The following is a 22,375-nucleotide window of genomic DNA, read 5'->3' as shown; positions in this document are numbered from 1 at the left end:
CAGCAAATCTAAATTAAATCATTGTCCTGATGAAACCAGTTTGGGGGAAAATATATTTACAAACAATTAAATTAAAACTATATTGATTATTCAAAATGATTTGAAATGTAAAGGTATCAGCTTTCGTGACTCGGAGAGTTTGGTGTTTGAAAAACATTTGGCGGCCGTGCACGAGACTCCAACGGAAATGCGTCAAGGGGACTTTTAATTTGTTTTACTATTCCCGTCATGGCGGATCACACAGAGGCAGAAGGCATTGGCCTGGCCGCTAACAGGTGCGGATTTTGCATTATATTTCATACACCAGTTAACACGAACGACCAGTTATACTTAGTCTTGTTTTTTCCTTAATAGTCAACTGGGTAGTGTTTCCCAGTTGGCTGATTTGAATCTTTTTAAAGCCTCGTTTGGCCTGTTGGTTCGTGGACAATGAAAGCAGCGTAACAACACACGACTGAATGTTCTTATACCGTTATTTATTGATTTTTTCATTGCACTTCAGGTTATAGAACGTGGTTTAAGATACAAATGCACATCATATGAAGTCTGTTATGTCAACTCAGGAAGGTTTAAACGGGAGTATGGTTCGTAAGAATGAGTTAACTCTTCTGTCTGTCTGTCTGCAGTAGTCGTTGTGTACTGTACAGATATTATTGTTAAAGTTTATTTTCACTTCACCAGCATGGCCCAGCAGCCAGCACTGCGTTTCCCTGCCACTGCACCTCCTCCTGCCAGCACCTCCACCCGCAGGCAGCCTTTACTGAGCACCCCTGTGCCTCCCTTTGCTATGATGAGGGGTCCTCCACCCGCTGCCCGACCGCCCTTCGGACGGATCCCCTTTGACCCCAGTGTGCCCCCTCCAATGGGTGCCCCACCTTTACAGGTATGAATAGTAGATACCTACATCAGATACCGTTTATTGTGTAATTCCTTAACTTTGTGTTAATTGGAATAGAAAGAGAAGGTTGGGTGTTTGGAAGGTTTCGCTGACATCTATGACTTTCATTTTAAGAGACCCCCGTTTATGCCTCCGCCCGGAGGATCCATGCCACCTCCACCTGGCATGATTTTCCCTCCAGGAATACCACCTACAGCCTCTCCTGCTCCTGCTCCTGCTCCTTCCATGCCCTCTACAGAAGAGATCTGGGTGGAGAATAAGAGTCCAGAAGGAAAGGTATAGCTTCTCATTCCTAATGGAGTAAAAAAAGAAAGAAAAGTTGATTCCCAAAGGCAAGGTGGCTTGTGTTGTAATCTTGCTATTTCTTGTCCTAAAAGTCTTGAGATGAGAGTTTTTGTTTAAGAGAGCAAATATTTGTCCTGACAAGACAACATTATATTTGGATTATAGTTATTTCTTAAACACTACCTTTTAGAGGTCTGGGGTCGGTACAATTTTTTTAAACGTTTTTGAAAGAATTGTAATGAATTCCAAAATGTAATTTATTTATTTGATGTCAAAGCTGAGATTTCACTGTAATTACTCCAGTCTTTAGGGTTGCATGATCTTTCTGAAATAATTCTTATTATGCTGAATTGGTGCTCAAGAAACATTTAATTTATTAGTATTATCAGTGTTGAAACAGCTCAAAATGAATAGAAAGTTTAAAAGAACAGCATTTAATTGAAATAGAATTTTGTTACATTATAAATGCCTTTACTTGTTGAATAAAAAACAACAACTTTTGAACAGTAGTGTGTATTATATATTTGAAGTAATATCTTTATATAAATATGCCAAAGGATTTGATGTAACTAGAGAGGAAACTGTTGATTTTTACAACTGAAAACATATAAATTATTGTATTTTGCATAAGAAATGAATGCATAATCAGGTGGAAATTGCATAATGGATTTTTGGAGTTCATGATGCCTTGTATTTTCCCAGCCAAATCGCAAGCATAATGCATTGTTAGTCTCTTTACTTGATGCAGGTGATACTAAAACAAAATACTTTGTTACTTTCTTTACCGTGCACACAGTCTGATCTGTAGTCCTCTTCGGTTTGCTTCTCTATTCAGGTGTATTATTACAATGCACGTACAAGGGAGTCGTCCTGGACGAAGCCTGAAGGCGTGAAGGTGATCCAGCAGGCTGAGTTGGGTCCAATGATGCTGAGCCAGGCAGCGGCGGCGGCGGCAGCAGCCAGTGGAGGTTCCACCGGGCCCGGTCCATCTATCAGCATCCCAGCTGCAGTCAACAGCACTACAGTCACACACACCTCCCAGAGCCTCTCCACATCCATGAGCTCCATCTCCTCTCCCAGCATCACAGCAGCTTCACCTCTCCTCCCAACACCTGTATCAGGTAAATGTCATTCCCGTGAACTTCTAAAGCTCAAAATGTACTTTGGTTTTTACAAGTAAGCTAGTGTATGCTTAGAATGCACATAACGCAACCTTCTGATGACGGCAACATGTCTAAACAAGTATGACGATTTTTTTTTTTTCAAATCTTTAAAGAATTTATAACGTATTGCTTATAACTTGTGTAGAAAAAAAAAAAGAAAATTTTTTTTCGCACAAACATTGGATAAGGATAAAACTTTCTAGAGTGCACGTGTCAAGCGCCTGTGTTCGTGTTCGACACACACCGTGTCCTAACTAGGGCTGTTGATTTAACACGTTAATTTAATTAGTTAGTTATGACAAAATATCGTGTTAAAATGATTTACTGCACCCGCCCAAGACCTACGTAGTTCATCCAACATTTCATACAGTTGATTGGTGAACGGAGCAGGGCAACAACTCACTGTGTGATGGAGCCTATAGAATGCAGTTAGAATGCCTCATATTTATATCATATGATAAACACTCACCTAAAGGATTATTAGGAACACCATACTAATACTGTGTTTGACCCTCTTTCGCCTTCAGAACTGCCTTAATTCTACGTGGCATTGATTCAACAAGGTGCTAAAAAGCATTCTTTAGAAATGTTGGCCCATATTGATAGGATAGCATCTTGCAGTTGATGGAGATTTGTGGGATGCACATCCAGGGCACGAAGCTCCCGTTCCACCACATCCCAAAGATGCTCTATTGGGTTGAGATCTGGTGACTGTGGGGGCCATTTTAGTACAGTGAACTCATTGTCATGTTCAAGAAACCAATTTGAAATGATTTGAGCTTTGTGACATGGTGCATTATCCTGCTGGAAGTAGCCATCAGAGGATGGGTACATGGTGGTCATAAAGGGATGGACATGGTCAGAAACAATGCTCAGGTAGGCCGTGGCATTTAAACGATGCCCAATTGGCACTAAGGGGCCTAAAGTGTGCCAAGAAAACATCCCCCACACCATTACACCACCACCACCAGCCTGCACAGTGGTAACAAGGCATGATGGATCCATGTTCTCATTCTGTTTACGCCAAATTCTGACTCTACCATCTGAATGTCTCAACAGAAATCGAGACTCATCAGACCAGACAACATTTTTCCAGTCTTCAACTGTCCAATTTTGGTGAGCTTGTGCAAATTGTAACCTCTTTTTCCTATTTGTAGTGGAGATGAGTGGTACCCGGTGGGGTCTTCTGCTGTTGTAGCCCATCCGCCTCAAGGTTGTGCGTGTTGTGGCTTCACAAATGCTTTGCTGCATACCTCGGTTGTAACGAGTGGTTATTTCAGTCAAAGTTGCTCTTCTATCAGCTTGAATCAGTCGGCCCATTCTCCTCTGACCTCTAGCATCAACAAGGCATTTTCGCCCACAGGACTGCCGCATCCTGGATGTTTTTCCCTTTTCACACCATTCTTTGTAAACCCTAGAAATGGTTGTGCGTGAAAATCCCAGTAACTGAGCAGATTGTGAAATACTCAGACCGGCCCGTCTGGCACCAACAACCATGCCACGCTCAAAATTGCCATTCTTTCCCATTCTGACATTCAGTTTGGAGTTCAGGAGATTGTCTTGACCAGGACCACACCCCTAAATGCATTGAAGCATTGATTGGTTGATTAGATAATTGCATTAAGGAGAAATTGAACAGGTGTTCCTAATAATCCTTTAGGTGAGTGTAGTTAAGCAATAGCACACGAGAAATGAGCGCAGTATTGCACAAGTGCTGTTTTTGTCCCAAGTAGTACGAGTGCCAATGTGATATTGATTTAATGCAACATTTCAATAAATTAGAGATGCACCGATTACAATTTTCTAGGCCGATTCCGATTTTTCACTGAGTTTGACCTGCCGATACCGATTTTAGCCGATTCCGATTTAATTTTTTTCTAACCACTTTACAGCACACACAAATATTTATTTTCCATCTTTTCTTTAACCCTTTCACGCGTAAGTTTAAAATATTCTAACTGACACCCCCACCCCCCGAGTGAGTTTTTTCGCGAACGTTCCCTTTAATGTTTCCATGGCGACGCGTCACGCGATACACCGCAGCCACAATAAAACTGTATGACAGATGTGTCGCTTTTATTTCACTTTTCCTTTTTTATTCAAAATATTCACAAACTTGCTTACCATGTCATCAACTAGCCTATCTGATATTCCGATTCTCAAATACGTGTAAGTGAGTGGTCGTTTAAAAACCTTTAATCTTGATCTATAATGAGATGGGCGCCGCAATGTTGTCCTGTCAGTCGGATTTACAGCACGTGAATTTATCAGTTTCTCCGAAATAAATGCAAGAAAGTGGCCGGTGAACTGAGAAGAATAGAGTAAACTTTATAGTTACTTCCCCTATGTTTGTCTGATATGAATAACACACATGTCGGCAAATTATATTTGAATAGATTGTTATTGCTGCTTCCACAGACATCAGTGTGTGTTTTACAAACTCCAAATGTATTGTTTTAATCGTGCTTATGTGTATTTAAATATCTGAAACCTAAAATAAACATTATGAGGTTGAAAACACTGCTTAGTTGTGCCATAACAGCGCTGAACGCGTCCGACTCTGGCTCAGCGCCAGGCAGCCAACGCGCGAAAGCACAGTTTGAATCTGGCAGTTATGCGACGTCACTGAACATCTAAATGTGGCACCGCACCGTACTCTCATGGGCACAGACATACAAATCTCATATATGAGACCGTACCGCTCAAAAGGTTAATCATGCGGCGCCCGAGTGCATTTGACCGGCATAAAATCGGCATATGTCAGACTGATCGGCCGGTCGCCGGTCATGGCCGATCACGTGAAAATCGGCCAATTCCGGTCACCAGCCGATCAATCGGTGCATCTCTACAATAAATAAGAAGTTAATATTGTGTTTTATTTTAGACACGACATTGTCTGTTTCTGCTCAATTTTGCGAAACAGAAAAACGAAAAAGTCGTATATATTTCGGAATGAATCTGTGTTTTGAGCCAATCTGGAAGCCAAGAGCCAAGAAGCGTGAAGTCCGCACACTAAAAAAATAGCAGCTCCAAACTAATTCATTTTTGTCCTGTACCTGAGCCCAATTAGGGTGTTTGGGATGTTCACATGAATGATTGACTCAATAACTTATTCATTTAGACATGTACTGCCACCTACTGGCAGTTTTAGTTTCTTATTTAGACTATAATTTCATTATAAAAAATAAAAAAAATCAAATTTTGGGGATAGTAATTCTGTTTGTTTACATTACACCCTCATGTAGTTTCAAACATGTATGACTTTTTTGCAGAACATAAAAAGATATTTTGGAGAATGTTGGTAACCAAACTGTTTTGTTCTGTAAATATGTCTAAATGCCAATTCAGATGCAGCTTTAAAAAAAAAAAAAATGTGTGTAATAAAATATTTGTAATGTCTGTTTGAAGCTTTTCTCATTTAAAACAATAATGACTTTACATTTTGATGTGCACAATCATGTGCAATTAATTAATTCATTGGCACATCATACAATTAATTAGTTTCAATATATTTATGAATCTTTTTTTCTTCCTGTAGTCATGTTGTTTGTTGCTGAAATCCTATTGCATTGTGTCTGGTTGTTGTTGTTTTTTCAGCAAGGCTGCCTTTATTTGATCAAAAATACATTATTATTGGTGGAAAATATTCCAATTCAAAATAACCATTTTCTATTTAAATGTTTTTTTTTAATGTAATTTATTCCTGTGTTTGTTTTTTTAGGTTTTAATTACAGTAATCATTTGAACATTGCCGTACATTTGGATTGGTACCTGAAGTCTTTAATGGTACATACAATCAACAATTGAATATATTGGCTGAAAAAAATTACGAAACAGAAATTACATCCATAATAGTAGTAATAAATATTCTAAGAAAAAAAAAAATAGACAGAAAAGACATCAGTTGTGGTAACAATACAATATGTTGCAAAGTAATGTTAGCTATTACAGTAATACAGCTTTTTTTTGTCATTCAAAAAGCAGTATAGTTGTATATTTATTACTCAGATTGGGTCACAGTGGGTTTACATCAGTTTTGGCTTCTTATAATGGTTTTTTTTTCTTTCTTTTTTTTCGCTCAACTATATTTAAAAGGAACCTGAGAATGGTATATTTGACTCCAGAAGGACTCTATTCCTAATATGGGTATTTTTATTCAAACTATTACTTGTTCCTTATTTCTTTCGTAATATACTTTGGGTTAATTATGAATATTTATAATCTTTTCTGTCATCTGTTCAGAAACAGAAAAAAATATTTTATTTCATTGATCTCTGTTGGGTTTTGCAGAAAAATTATTTAATCAGCTCAGCAATTGTTTATTAATTTTGCTTTGTTTTCAAAAGTAAATCACAAGTGTTACCATTCTGTATTCTCAACTGTTTGAATTGTAGCCCCTGACGTAGTGGAGATGCCGTCAGTTGTAACCACAACCCCCAGTCCTATGGCAACCTCAATAGCAGCTGTCAATCCACCAACGGTTACGGTCTCCATGACTGCAGGTCCGCCACCGATGCCGGTGGCATTGTCTCATACTGTGCCACAGCCCACTGCTCCAATACCAGGGTTCCCTCCTGTCATGGTGCCACCCTTCAGAGTGCCCCTGCCTGCCATGCCCATTCCACTGCCTGGTAGGTCTGACCTTTGAACTTGTTGAATCAATTGTACCCTGCTAAAGGAATAGTTCACCCTAAAATGAAAGTTAATGATACGTTTACATGACAACAATGTACTAAAAATTAAAACGTTTTTCCTTTGCCTTTTTTCGCGCACAGACGACAACATTGTCAAAACAATCCCCGTTCACACGGATCCGTGAAAACGATTAAAAATGCTGTATTATGCTGCCAGGCCAGTAGTTGGCGATGTCACTTTGTAACTATGCGCCTATATACTTAATGCGGAATATGCATGCACATAATGTCATCGTTTTCACAAATTTGTGTTTTTGTAGTTTACACAGAGACAATAATGGTATAATTTTCACATTTTTTGCACTTTGAAATCCGTTTTCAAAAGTCAAAAAGTTCAGACCCCCAAAACGCTGTTGTCGTGCAAATTAATGGCCAAATACGCATAAAGTTTTTCATTTTTATTTGAAAACTATGTTGTGTAAACGGCCCCTTAGTCATCATTTACTCACCCTGGTGTTGTTCTAATGCTGTAGTGCATACCCTTCTTTCTTTTTATGGACCACAAAAGGAGAATAAATGTCCATATAATGGCAGTGAATAGTGACCAGCATCGAGCTTTTTAAAAAGGTGCAAAAGTATCTCAGAATGATCCCATGTGACATGTGCTGTATTCTGTATTCTGGAGGGTTTATGATAGGGTTTGGTGAAAAACAAGCTGAAATTGAATGTATTATTAAACAAAATTCTAGACCTTGGCCTTTGGTCTTCTCTGCACGGCTACACGACAGTTCACTTAGTCTCGCCCAGAAAAAGCAATCAAGTTGTGAGAAATCAAGACACGTAAAACACGACAGACCCTCAGAACACTTAAGATAGACGGCACGTTTAAAAAAAAGAAAGAAAAAAGCTTGATGCTGTTCACTGCCATTACATAGACAAGTGCGGAAAAAAAAATCGCTTTTTGTGGTCCATAAAAGAAAGAAGGGCAAACAACATTAGACCCACACCAGGGTGAGTAAATGATAACTTAATTTTCATTTTAGAGTGAACTATCCCTTTAAGAATTCTCTAGCTTTAGTGTACTCTGAATGCAACTGCCTTTCTCTCCTCAGTTCCTTGTCTTTCTGTCTTTTTCTTACTATCCAGAGCATGTCTGTAGTTTGACAGGAACCTGTAGAGTCGAAAAGATGCCCTTGTCTGCTTATTGGATGAGTTAACTAACATCATTAATGATTATTCAAAGCAAGCTCTGTTGTAATAACAATAAGTGATTAATGCAATCTTAACTACTGCATTAATGTCATAGTATTGCAGAAATGTTCAGTCATCTATAGATGGCTGTAATTTGCCATTTTCATGTGCAGTTGTTGCCAAGCAACATAGGCTGGCGTTATTGCCTAAATTCAATTGAATAAAGATCAGTTAGCAATGTAAGATAATACTGTAGTATTTTCATCATAAATTATCTAGCATTTACTCTCCTGACACCTGAAAGCAGTAGATGACGTATGTTTGTGTTTTTTCCAACACTCTGTGCTTGCTTATACGCTCTTTCAGGTGTAGCAATGATGCAGATAGTCAGCTGTCCCTATGTAAAGACTATCTCTCCTACCAAAAACGGTAATTCCCTCCCCGTTATGGCATGTTAGTAACTGTTGTGCATCTCTATGCTTTCTTTCAATGTAATTATAATTTCCAAATAGAGGCCACTCTGTTTCTTGAGACATTATTTTAACAAAATCATGCCACTTTTATGACTTGTTTTTGACTTAACATGTTACATAGTTGGAGTAAATCAGTTTTTGTCCCTTTGAAAACTTTTAAGTTACAGCTGAGTTGTAGGCAGTAATGTAGATAATAAACTGCTATAGAAATTCAGAAAGCAGTGTATTGATTTGTTGTAAATGTGTTCCTACCTTGTCCCTTTTTTCTTTAATGGTTTTAATGTGATATTGTGTTGGTATTGTCTTTGCATGCCTCATTCTCATATTTAATTTAGTGTTTAGATTTTTTGTTATATTTTGTGCAGTAATTAAATCATCCAACACAGATTATACAATGGCTAAATACTTTTTTTTTTCTGACATTACCCCTTTTTTAACTTGTTTTTTTAACCATGTTGTTAATACAACAATGTAAAATAATTTTTCTGTCATTCTGATTGTTGCAGAGAAGAGCTGCATGTCTTGAACTGATTCTGATTTTGTGTATGTTATATCAAGGTATGCTCCATGGCATGGCACCACCTTTAGTACCCATGATGCCCCCTCAAATGGCGATGGCCGGGCCCTCAGGACTGCCTGGAGCTCTGAGCACATCCGAGTGGTCTGAGTTCAAAACCCAAGAGGGAAAGTCCTATTACTACAATAAACACACACAGGAGACCACCTGGGACAAACCAGAAGAGCTCAAAGAGACAGGTTAGAGACTGGGACAAAGGCTGCATTTACACTGCAAGTTTTAACACAGATCAGATCTTTTAATCATGTTTTTTTGTTTTTTTTTTCCATCTGTTTACATTCACTTAAGGCACGACTTGTATTGGCGTTTACATTAATCCCCACCCAAACTAGAATGATTCCATTGGTGATAGCTTGTAGTGACACGGTTGACCCTCGGGTATTGAATATCCGTATATAAAAAATCTTGTACATATATATTTTTTACTTTAAAGCCCCATTTGTAATTATCCCACTTGAACCTTTATCACTTGCCAGCATGGACATGTTAAAGCTGTCAAAAATGTGTGGAAAATTTGACTGAATGGATAAAAATAACAGTAGTTTTGGTAGTTCTTTTATTTATGGGCTGTTAGATCTAGAAATTCTGAAGTGATATAAGGCAAGGTAATATTACATTTATTTAAAGTCCACACATTCTGTGTTTGCATGTGTGCAACAATATCCAATCGGTGCCAGATGCGAGTAAAAAATAGTAGCTTTTGTGCAAGTGTTAGTGCAGCCAAAAACATGAGGCAATCACCCATGTAGTGACTTGAAAGAATTATATTAAAATATTAAATGCCAATGACATTTTCTTTTTCAAAATTGTTGTTTTTAGAAACCTCAGTGCTGAAATGTCTTAGCTAGCAAATATCATTTTAACATATTAGTTATAGTCTGTTTTCTTGAATACATCCTTCTGAAATTAGTCTTTTTATGAGATTTGACAATTGCTCATCTCCATGTTTCCATTACAGAAAAAGAGAGCGAGAAGATGAAGGATGCAGCTGTTGACATGATTGATGCTGAAATCATGGACATGGAAGATGGAAGCCCAAAAATCCACCCACCAAAAGAGCAGAAAGAGGTTGGTAACAAACCTAGTTTTCTAAATTGTCTTGTACAGAGGTCCCCAGCCCCCGGGCCGCGGACCGGTACTGGTCTGTGGGACATTTGGTACCGGGCCTCACAGAAAGAATATATAACTTAACGTATTTTCCGGACTATAAATCGCTCCGGAGTATATGTCGCATCAGTAAAAAAAATGCGTCATGAAGAAGAAAAAACATAATATAGCCTAAGTCGCACTGGACTATAAGTCGCATTAATTTAGAAATGTAGCCTATTTCACAAAAAAAAAAAAAAAAAAAATAATAATAATAATAATTGTTCGGATGGGACAGTTCACCCTTACGGACGTGAGCGCTCTGAAAGCGGCACAAAAAGACTGCTTTAAAACTTTCACAGAGACCTCAGACAGAAAGCAAAAAGCCTGTCTTTAAATTGTATTTCGTTTTGTATTAATTGTATCTTAATTTTAATCAATGTTTCATCACCCAATTGCCTGGATTTAATAAGAAGTAAATATAATAGAAAATATTTAATCAGGACACGGAGGCGCGGGCGCGTGAACTGGAGCTGATCTCATAAATTAACCGAAATTCAGCGTATAAGGTAGCCTACTTGCCTCACAGACCTGAGACATAGAAAGCTTGAAATGTCTAATTTTAAACAGAACAATTCAAAACAAAAGAAAACTGACTGTTCTCTGCTTATGTAATTCGTATGAAATGTGCATTTCTCTCTGGCGCGTTCACTAGGCATACTGCGAAGATCGAGTCAGCATTGTCAACTTCATCTTTGCACAGAAAACACTTAGCTTTTAGGTGCTTTATTGGCAGCGCCACCCTTACATCGCATCAGCACCGTAAACATGGAGATTTTTTTTTCTTTTGGGGGGCTTTTTGTTTGTGTTCAGGCTTTCTCAGTTGTCTTTAGGCGCGATATTACGAGTACCCTGCTAATAAAATTGCAAGTAAGCCTACACATTGGATTCACGTTTATTATTATATTTAATTATTTTTTATATATTTTTTATATTTTGTTGTATTTATCCGCCGCACCTTAAAGGCCGGTCCGTGAAAATATTGTCTGATATTAAACCGGTCCGTGGCGCAAAAAAGGTTGGGGACCGCTGGTCTTGTACAAACAAGAGTTTCTGACATGATCTGTGCATTACTCAAAGGAGCTGAAAGACGAAGAGATGACAGAGGAACAGAAGGCAGCAAAAAAAGCAAAGCCCGTTGCAACAACACCAATTCCTGGCACGCCATGGTAGGCAACCACTCATGCCTGTTTAATCAAAACAGATTAACTTGATTCAACTACATTAAATATGCAAAAGTTTTATTATTTGTAAATCACCCTCAAAATGAGTTCACAAGCAATTAAATGCCAAATGATATAGTTGGAGGTTTTGAATGCTAGCTCTGTGATTTGGATTGACCTGAACCCAATGCTTATGCTTATGTGTCAGGTGTGTGGTGTGGACGGGCGACGAGCGGGTGTTCTTTTATAACCCCACCACACGTCTGTCCATGTGGGAGCGACCAGAGGAGCTGGTGGGGCGGGTTGATGTAGATAAAGCGATTCAGGAACCTCCGCACAAAAGAGGCCTGGACAACAGCCACAAAATGGGTAAAGGTCATCTCCCTAGAAATGCACGTGTACATATCTCTCCTATCAAGTGTTTGCATTTTTTCATGACAGGTTATTCATGTATGTATTGGCAAACATCTAGAGAGAATAAAAATAACACTGTATCTAAACCATATCTAAAGTCAATAAGAACAAATTTGATAATTTAATATTTTGCACCAGTGAGTTTTTTCTAAATCTGTGTCTATGGTACACCACAGCAGTTTAAAGTGGGGAAAAATTCCTGTCTAAGTCAGCTGTGAGCATGAAGCGTTCCCTATCCATGTCTGACTCATTCAACAGCTTTTTAATAGCGGTCTAAACCTTCTGTTGCCTTTTTTTCGTTTCCTGTGACACAGTGTTGGTTAAAGAGGAACAGGAGTTCGCTATTGCAGATGACATACCTGACGATGAACCCAGTAAGGCCAAGAAACGAAAGTGAGAATTTTTTCCGTATTTTCTCTGCTTTATAAAACCACGCACAATGAGACCAGGAATTTGAATCAAGAAAGTAAACAGGGTTGATTTTGCCTTTTTGTTTATTTTAATGTTCCACGTTAGAGCAAATTGCATTAAAAATACTTATGTCTCCCAGCACTAAAGGAATTGGACACCAAGTCAGTTACAAAATTAAATGAAAGTAAAACATTCAAAAGAAAAACAAAAATTCCACATCAAAACGGTAAAATTTTCATCATTCTCTAAAAACAGTTTGGATACCGGAGTAAATTGTTCCGCATCTGAACAATCATAAGTTTTGACATCTTATGCATGTTTTTAATGCTGAAAATTCTGACTTGATGTGAATATGCCTGTTTATGCTCAGACATGTCTTCTGGCTGATTAGTTGTTTTGTGTATTAGGATAGAGGAGAAGAAAGAGGTCGACTCAGAAAAGGAGGCAGCCATGGAGGCTGAGCTGAAGGCAGCGCGCGAGAGAGCCGTGGTACCTCAGGAAGCTCGGATGAGTCAGTTTAAAGACATGCTGCTCGAGCGAGGGGTAAGGCATAAACATTTTAACTGTGCGAGCACATTAAGTAATATATATTAGGGCTGTTAACGCATGCAATTCATTTTAAAATCCTTAACGTCCATCTGGGTCTGTTCTGTATCGCAACTTGACTTGTCTAATATGTAAACAAGCTCTTTGCTGTTGCATTGTACACATTGTACATTGAAAAGTAGTTTTTTTCTGTAATGTGCTTTGGTGTGCATTAATTTTTTAATTTTATGGACTCTTCATATCATTTGGTTATTTGGTGTGCTTTTGGAGTCTCCAAGTGTATTTTTATGTAAAGACACCTAAATTTTTAATTTTTAACCTTAATTTACCTTGGAAAAAACCTTGCAGAAACTCGTGTTGTGAGAATTGCCCTTTTCAATCTGATGGATATAGCAAACGATGACAAAATGAACGTGTTAAACAAGATAAATGGTGTATTCTTACTTTCATGATAAATGTGTGATTAATCGCACAAAATTATGCAATTAATCGCAATTAAAAAATTGTATCTATTGACAGCCCTAAAATATATATATATATACACACACACACACACACACACACACACACACACACACATACAAAGTTTAAAGATTTGTGGTAAGATTTTTTATTTATTTATTTTTTATTGAAACTTGACACGCACTAAACGAAAGTGATTCTACAATAATGCTACAAATAAATGCTGTTCTTTGAACTTTCCATTCTATCAAAATATCTTGAGAAAAGTGTCACAGTTTCCACTAAGATATTAAGCAGCATAATAACTGTTTTCAACATTGGTGCTGGTAAGGAATGTTTCTTGAGCACCAGATCAGCATATTAGAAATAATTCTGAAGGATCATGTGACACTGAAGACTTGAGTAATGATGCAAAAAAAAATTCAGCTTTGCCATCACATGAAAAAACTACAATTGAAATATAAATTGTATTATCAAATTCTCAATATTCTGTTTTTTTTTTTAATATAAATGCAGCCTTAAGAGAGCATGAGAGACTACTTTCAAAAATATAAAAAGAAATCTCACCAACCCTAAACTTTTGAGAGAGTGTATGTCTTTTTTTCATAAGTATAACATGAATCATGTGAGATCGTTCTGCTCTTAACAATACTTACAAGGCAGAACTGTGTTTACTCCTCAAATACTTTAGGGTTCTAAACCTCATACTTGCAGATCAACAAACTGTTTAATGCCTGAGATATTTCATAACAAAATGGCGGAGAGATTTTGCTGGGGGTGATTCACACAGTGTAGTTTATATATTTATTTTCTGGTCTGAAAGGTCAAACCCATCATTTGTTTAAGCTTCGGTCCTCATTAAAATACTTACCTGACATTTACTAGTGATCAGAGAAGAACTGATCAGTGGAGTCTCACATCTCCCGCCTCTTGGCAACAGATTTGATGTTTCAACTATGAAATATGGATAAACGCATATGTCGTGTATGTAATGGAGATCCCTTCAAGTCTGTTGTAGAGAGCTATCTGCCCTTTGCATCACCAGCCTATGCCAAAGATGAAAGGAACATTTGTAGTCAAAGGGTCTCATCATCAAGGTAAGACCCCTTCCCCCTTTTCTCCTCCTCATCCTCGGACCCCCACTTGTCTGAGAGGTGCCGTACAGCAGCAATATAGACAAGCTGCCCGTTCACTCCCCATCTAATTACACCTCTCTCATTGCGGCAATTAGCATGGTGGGAAAAGAAAGGGTTGGAGGCTGAGAGAAGGAAGCTGAGGACCACCTGTCGGGTTTGTGTCATTCATTAGGGATGGTGGAATGGAGGATGAAAAGCAGTGGGCTCACACACCCTGACTCCAGCTCTGCAGGAGGGGGACGCGCTCAGAGGGGCTCACCTACTGAACGCTCTCTTCTTGTTAATGACCCTAATTAAGAGGAAGGGGGGTTGAAATGAATCTCTCAACACTTTTCTCGTCTTTTATCAGGTCTCTGCATTCTCTACCTGGGATAAGGAGCTTCATAAGATTGTATTTGATCCACGTTATCTGCTGCTCAATCCCAAAGAGAGGAAACAGGTACACGTTCCACTGTATTTTAGCTGATACCATGTCCACAATGTGAAAACAGGTTCATATCAGCCTTCAAATGTATTGTATATTAGCCCACTCATCTCATGCCACTGTCCCCTCAACAGGTGTTTGATCAGTATGTGAAGACACGTGCTGAGGAGGAGAGGAAAGAGAAAAAGAATAAAATCATGCAGGTCAAAGATGACTTCAGGAAAATGATGGAGGAGGCTAAACTTGGTGTCAGGTAAACAGTACAACATCAGGATAAACCTAATCTGTCAATGTTGGTAATATCGTTGTGTACTTTTGTGTTGGTTTATTTCTGATAAACACCTTGAAATTGGAACCAGGAAGGTTATTAAAGGGACTGTGTGTAGGAATTTCTCCCATCTAGTGGTGAAATTGTATTTTGCATTCAAACGAATAGTGCTCTCCAGCGCCTCACTTTTTCAAATGCGCGTTGCATCTACGGTAGCCGTTATGTACTAAAAAGCTATGACAGGACGTCTTATAATAGCACTTCGAGTTTTTCTTCGGGTGAGCAGGTTTGTTATTTAAAACAAATTGAAACTTGAAACAACGAAAAAAAGAATGTTACAGTATGAATTACTGACTGTGAAAAACATTAACTATGGTAATTAGTAGTAATGCCTTCTTTACTCGTTATATTTTTTGAAGTACGTGCGTTGTTAGATATCATCATCATCATCAGAGCCTTCTCTAACGTTACTTTACTCAGTAGCTGCTATTCATCAAAGAGCCTGTTTAACTTTTAACTATAAGTGTTCTACTGTCTATATAATAAAGTTCACAACCAAGCAATGAAAAAAAAGCTTGTAATTAAGATCGTAACATTGACTTGCCTGTCGAGAAGAAAGCAGGCAACTTCAGGGTCTCTTTTGAAAGCTTTCTCCTGCATTAGCTATCCCGACACTAACCCTTGTTTTTGTAATCTCCGGTCACGTTTCCTTTTACGGTCTATTTTGGACTTTTTCGACGACGAGGACTCATCCTGTGACTCAGCATATGTATGAATGAACGGTGTATAAATAACCGTGCAGTGCAGCCTTTTAAACTTGCCGCTGCAGTGACAAGCGCCTCTCACTGCTCTGCTCCTCCGCTTCTGCTGGCTTCAGTCACGTGACGCTGGTTCTGAACAAAAACGCAATGTGGAAATGCGTTGGCCTAGTACTTTTTGTCCCTCTCTGCTATTATAGTTTTTCAAGATGGCGGAACTACATGGAAGCCTCCGTGGACCTACCCGTCCCATGTATATAAAGATAATAAATTCTTCGTTTACGAGGATTAGTCTGATCATTGGCATAGGTATTTGTACACCATTGAGGGCATATTTATTAATAAAAGTATTGATTTTAGATAATAAAATACCTAAAAAGCTACAAAGTCCCTTTAAACAATAATATATATTTTTTAAATGTTTGGCTTTGTGTGGCATCTTAAAAATGTGCAGTGCAAGTTGTTTGGCTATTTCATGTTTTTGTCAGCTATAATATTATAATGTTTTTGAATGAATGTTGAATTAATCGCAACAAATATTGAAATGTCGACTAATAGCTCCGATTAATTAATGGCATATCCATGTACATTACCGTTCAAAAGTTTGGGTCAGTAAGAATGTTAAAATATTTTTGAAAGAATTCTCTTATGCTCAACAAGGCTGCATTTATTTGATCAAAAATACAGTAAAAACAGTAATATTAAATACTATTTTAATTTAAAGTTTCTATAGAAATCATTTCTAATATGGTGATTTGGTGCTTAGGAAACATGCATTATTATCAATGTTGAAAACAGGTCGAAAATATTGCAGAAAACTTCACATTTTTGTGGAAACTGATCAATTTATAGAATGTTCAAAAAGCTTTACTGTCACTTTTGATCAGTTTAATGCATCCTTGCTGAATAAAAGGATTAATATCTTTTACAAAAATCTTTCTGACCGCAAACCTTTGAACAGTAATGTAATTCATTTGATTTAAATAATAATTGATTGGCAATTTTAATTTAATGTTAATCTGATAAGGGCTCAGTTACCACAACATCAAAGTTAAGTCATTATTTGTATAGCTCATTTCACATCCTCCTCTTGCATTGCAATGAATGTACAAATGCTAAATGCATAACATAACTACTTTTTTCTCTTCACAGAACAACTTTCAGTGAGTTCGCTGCCAAACATGCCAGGGATTCACGCTTTAAGGCTGTTGAAAAGATGAAAGACAGAGAAGCCATTTTCATCGAATTTATGACAGCCTTCAGAAAGAAGGAGAAAGAGAACTCAAAGAACCGTGGGGAGAAGGTGAGGAACTAAAGTTAATACACAACTGTTGCCTTACTTTACCAAAAGCTGAGTTGAGATGTCAGTCTTATTAAACATTCAGAAGTGGCCCTTGTTATTTAACTGACATTTAATACAATAGAAACAAGTGCTCAATGGGTAGACCAAGAAAAAACAGGACAACCTACCAAAGCATTACACATTGAATATCTCTTGGTTACCTCACATTCATTGTCATGTAATACACTACATGTTCACAGACAAATACACTTGTAGGCTGAGACTAAGAGACTGTGAGAGTCTGTAAGTTGTTTATGAGCTGTAATCTGCCCTGGCGTTTGGTCTACATATGCGCTGTCTTTGTGGCTAGGGTTAAGTGCAGAAAGTCTGGGCTGATTGGCTTTGGCAGCTAAAGGTCAGCCATCAAACATTAATGCCAGTGAAATGTCACCTGTGTAGGGGGGCCATAGGTTAGGAGGGAGTGTTCACCAGGTGGGGTTCACCAGAGGATGCCCATCTAATTCCGTGATTATTAAACTGTATTAACAATGATCAGGTTGACAGTAGTGACTCATTAACCACTGGCCTTGGAAAGGTATAGTTCACAAGTAATGAAACTGTCCCAGTCTCCAACAATATATTACTCAAGTTATACAAGTGATCATTAAGCAGACTTTCCCAGCTCAATGGTGCAATTGTGATGAGAAGTTGTTGTCCCATGTGGGATTTGAACCAGCATCATTTTGCCTACCAGCCTAGATCTACACAGGCCAAATTCAAGCCTGCGTATCTGCACTCTTATGTGTTGAGGACATGTCCCACTACATTTATGTTGCTATTGTTTTCTTTAAGGTCAAGCAAGACTTTTTTGAGCTCCTGTCAGATTACCATGTGGATGGTCAGCAGCGCTGGAGCAAAGTGAAGGAAAAGATGGAGACTGACCCTCGCTATAAGGCTGTGGAAACCTCTGCAGCTCGAGAGGAACTCTTCAAGAACTATGTGGAGCGTCTTGCCAAGGTTAGAGAAGCTTATTCACTTTACACCATGTTTTGGTGCCAACCCAACCCTGTGCTATTTTTTTAGACAAGAGAGAACTACAATTTAGAAAGGCATGAAAACACAGGGATATAGATAGTTTTACAGAACGGATAAAAGACGCATGTACAAACACATGTATTGACAACTCCGTACTCTTCATTTCACTTCACAACACTTTATTTATAAGCGTTTACTTTAGTGATGAATGTTATTTCTTCTGTGGGGAATTTGTCTTGATCCTTGATTTTGATCCTCCTCCAGAATCCAAACTCTGAGAAAGAGAAAGAGCTAGAGAAACAGGCCCGGATAGAGGCCAGTCTGAGGGAAAGAGAGCGGATGGTGCAGAGATTCCGCTCGGAGCAAACCAAAGAGATTGACCGGGAGAGAGAGCAGCACAAAAGGGAGGAGGCTGTCCAGCATTTTAAAGCTCTCATGTCTGATATGGTAATAGAAAGTTTGGCTTCGTGTCATGATGCCAGATTGAATATCTCATATCCATATACAATGAAAATAAGCTTGTTATAACTATTCAACCACTAGTGAAAATTTTACATTTTCCAATTTATGTATAACCTCCATCTTAAATCTAATATTGTAAAATTGTCTTTGAAAATGGTTTTCTGCATGTGACAGGTAAAGACGCCTGATGCCGCCTGGTCAGACACGCGCCGTAGCCTGAGGAAGGATCATCGCTGGGAGTCATCCTCATTGCTGGAGAGGGATGAGAAAGAGAGGCTCTTCAACGAACACATTGAGGCCCTTTCAAAGAAGAAAAAGGAGCATTTTCGCCAACTTCTGGATGAAACAACCTCGGTACACAGTGCCCTGACACCATGACATGGGTCACTTGTCTATCTCTGTTTGTTGTCAGTTAATCTGTTGTATTAAGCTTATTCAACTGATTCCTTCCTCTACATCAGATCACTTTGATGACGTCATGGAAGGAAGTGAAGAAACTCATTAAAGAAGATCCGAGATGCATCAAGTTTTCAAGCAGTGACAGAGTAAGGCCTGTCTTTGCCTCTTGAACTTTTTGAATGAGTTGTACTCCTTTTGTCAAAAAGTTGTCTTTTTTAGTAAGTCTATATAGTTATATCTTTATAGTAAGTCTATATAGTTATGTCTTTATAGTATGTCTTTATATTAAGTTTCTGTACCTGCTTTTCACCATAGAAAAGACAGAGAGAGTTTGGTGATTACATCAAAGACAAGTACATCACGGCCAAAGCAGACTTCAGAACTCTCCTGAAAGAGACCAAGTTCATCACCTACAAGTAAGAAGCTTCAAATATAGGATTATGAAATTCTGGATAATTTTCAGGAATCATTAAATAATGATATCCTATATAAATCCAATTATTTGAAATAAGAGAAACCAGTAAATGTAAAAACAAACTGTCCTACTTTATATATCATAGTACAGTTGCAATCAAAATTATTCAACCCCCTTCAAGACATTTTCAAATTGGCTCTAAACATTCGTGTTCAAAATTACTCAGCCCTGAAAAGTCACATTTTGTGCAATTTTTTTAAATTCTTTATAACCTTCAATAAACGCTCCCTGTAAGTGCTTTGAAGCTTCTGTCACCTCTTTACCACAATCTTGGCCCATTCCTTGCTTGGAAAAAGCTTCCAGATCACTGATATAATCTTTGATTTTCACGTTACCACTGGTTTCTTTAAATTCTACCAAATATTTTGAATCAGATTTAAATCTGAAGACCATACATTCATAACAAGACTGGAGTGCCTCAATGTTTGACCATGGAGATGGTGTTCTTCTGCTCATAAGCTTTGCCTTTTTTGCACTACATACCGCTGATCCAGTCCAAAAATTTCCATTTTTGGTTACATCACTCCATAAAACATTCTCCCAGAACTCCACAGGTCTATCCAAATTAATTTTAGCATATTCAGGTTTGCATTTTTGTTCTTCTTGGTCATGGCATTCGGTAAGATGTCCCAACATGAAGGACATGCTTGTCTAGTGTTGTTCTTATGCTCTGCATTGAAATGTTTTTTTTTTTTTCTCCTTTCATCAGGCTATTTTGCAAGTTTTTGGCAGTAAATTGAGGGTTTTTCTCAGTTGCTCTGGTCAAACATTTTATTCCCCTTAATGATATTGTGCTTTTTCTTCAAATCCCTAAATGGTTTTCTGGTACAACAAATTTTAAACTTATGAATAAGGCTGCCAGCTGTGTCTCTAGAAACGTTGTGTTTCGGAAATCTTCTTATAGCTATAAACTTTCTAATGTAATAATTTTTTTTTTTTTTTTTATCTATAGCTTTTGTGAGAGCTCTTTTGACTTGGCCATATTTGCTGCTCAACTTAAGCACATGCATGGACTAAATGTATGTATGTGTAACAGTACAAGCTAATTCAGTTTTTTTTTTTTTTTTTTAAGGCTTAATTGTGTTTGAACAATTTTGTACCATACCATACAAATAAGTGACTTAAAAACAGCATAGTTGAATTGGGGTTGAATAATTATGACAGCTGTAATTTGCCACTAAACTGTTATAAATACAGTTTTTAAAAAAACTCTGAAAAGCCTACATTTGTAAATTGTTACAGTCTCCGGGCGGTTGAATAATTTTGTTTTGCAACTGTATTTCATCTTACAATAATGCCATTACTATTGTAATTGAATTAATAGAACCAAGTTTTTTCATTTTCCGAAGAAAGTGGTCAAAATTTAAGGTGGTTGTGGAAGTATTTTAGCAGGGAGCTATGCAGTTGCTTGGGTTTTCTGAGTGGCTCTCTGGTGTTTATTTATTAGCCCAGGCCAAAAGAGCCCACCTGCAAATCTGTTATATTCTGTTTGTGGTTTTGTGAATTTCACAGATTAAACCGCAAGTCTGGTTCCAAAAGTAATAGCACAATCTCCTCAACAGGTTGAATGATTTGAGTTTTGACATTAAATTGTAATTTTGTGTCTTCAGATCGCACAAGTTGATGCAGGAGTCAGAGCAGCACTTGTCGGACATTGAGAAGATCTTGGAAAAGGATAAAAGGTACCTGGTTCTGGACTGTATGTCAGAAGAGAGGCACAAACTCCTCATGGGATATGTGGAGGAGCTAGACCGCAGGGGACCACCTCCTCCTCCCACTGCCTTTGAACCTGCTCGACGCTCCACTAAATGATCTCACACACACCTCCCAGATATTTTCCCACACTACCACCATTCACATTATAGACTCTCAGAAACATAAAGATAAATCACTCCAGTCCCAAAGGTTCTACTTGTCAAACCTTTGAAAGTGAATGGTACATACCCACTTGCCCCCCTCATGCCATAAAGAACATCATGGGATTGTGACCAATCAAATCAGCTGAGTATAAGACACCGAATAAGTATTTGGACCAACTGGAAGTTTTTGTTTTTATGATGCATTTCCAGGTCATCTCCCTAACGAGTCACAGTATTTTCATGTCCTTATCCTGTCTTACACAAACACTTTATCCGTCCAGTCTAAAGGGTTAAATCCGCATTAGATGCTCAATGGTGATTGTAAAGAATCTGTCTCGTGTTTGGGTAACTGTCCTGAACGTCTTCTGGAGGTATCGCCACCTGGTGCCTGTCGACCCTTTTTTTCTTTCCTCCAGCCACGGTCTCAAATCACGAACATCAATTCAGTTTCACATGTCACACTTCTGCTCCAAACTGTTTAGAAACTGTGATTTGTTGAAATTGGGAGAACCTCCCAGTTTTGTGAACATTTTTTGGTGACTTTAGTCACCCACAGGGATATTCAAGAATTATGAAAGCCTCTCTGTGTATGTCATTTTAACTGACTGTTGGGTTAACATGAAAGATGTTTCTAGATGATGAATATGTATGAGTAATATGTATTCATTAGTTTGTTTACAATGTGTTATGACTGACCGTATGAGCACTGGCAGTTGGCCATGTCAACTGGTCTTACGGTTTAATTTAATTGTTCAGATGTTTCTTAAAAGGATATTGTTTTTCGGACTTGCTTTATGTACAGCTGAAGTTGAATAAAAGCAACCCATTTTTTTAACTTATGTTGACTGGGTTTTACATTTTGCATCCGTTTGCACAAATATGTATAGAACGGCTCACAGCAGACCACAAAAACA

The 22,375-nt window shown here is 38.0% G+C and overlaps 1 protein-coding gene across 6 annotated transcripts; it reads left to right on the top strand.

Annotated features, from left to right (window-relative positions):
• The first annotated feature begins 183 nt into the window (after positions 1-183).
• Positions 184-22,300, top strand: tcerg1a (transcription elongation regulator 1a (CA150)). Of its 6 annotated transcripts, none has more exons than XM_084430485.1 (22): positions 184-275; positions 682-883; positions 1,013-1,174; positions 2,019-2,304; positions 3,406-3,462; positions 6,741-6,977; positions 8,538-8,600; positions 9,203-9,400; positions 10,180-10,289; positions 11,448-11,536; positions 11,739-11,899; positions 12,259-12,337; positions 12,763-12,898; positions 14,849-14,938; positions 15,058-15,176; positions 17,102-17,252; positions 18,084-18,248; positions 18,531-18,713; positions 18,903-19,082; positions 19,190-19,273; positions 19,443-19,543; positions 21,213-22,300. In XM_084430485.1, exons 1-22 carry the CDS (start codon positions 229-231, stop codon positions 21,412-21,414), a joined length of 3,102 nt encoding a protein of 1,033 aa, XP_084286611.1. In that variant the 5' UTR covers positions 184-228; the 3' UTR covers positions 21,415-22,300. The 6 variants fall into 6 exon arrangements, with proteins under 6 accessions (XP_084286611.1, XP_084286613.1, XP_084286616.1 ...); XM_084430486.1 differs by lacking the exon at positions 184-275 and adding an exon at positions 506-584; XM_084430487.1 differs by lacking the exon at positions 3,406-3,462.
• Positions 22,301-22,375: the final 75 nt, after the last annotated feature.

This window comes from Rutilus rutilus (assembly GCF_951802725.1).
Source record: "Rutilus rutilus genome assembly, chromosome: 14".
Lineage (NCBI taxonomy): Eukaryota > Metazoa > Chordata > Actinopteri > Cypriniformes > Leuciscidae > Rutilus > Rutilus rutilus.
This window is presented reverse-complemented; position numbering and strand designations above follow the sequence as displayed.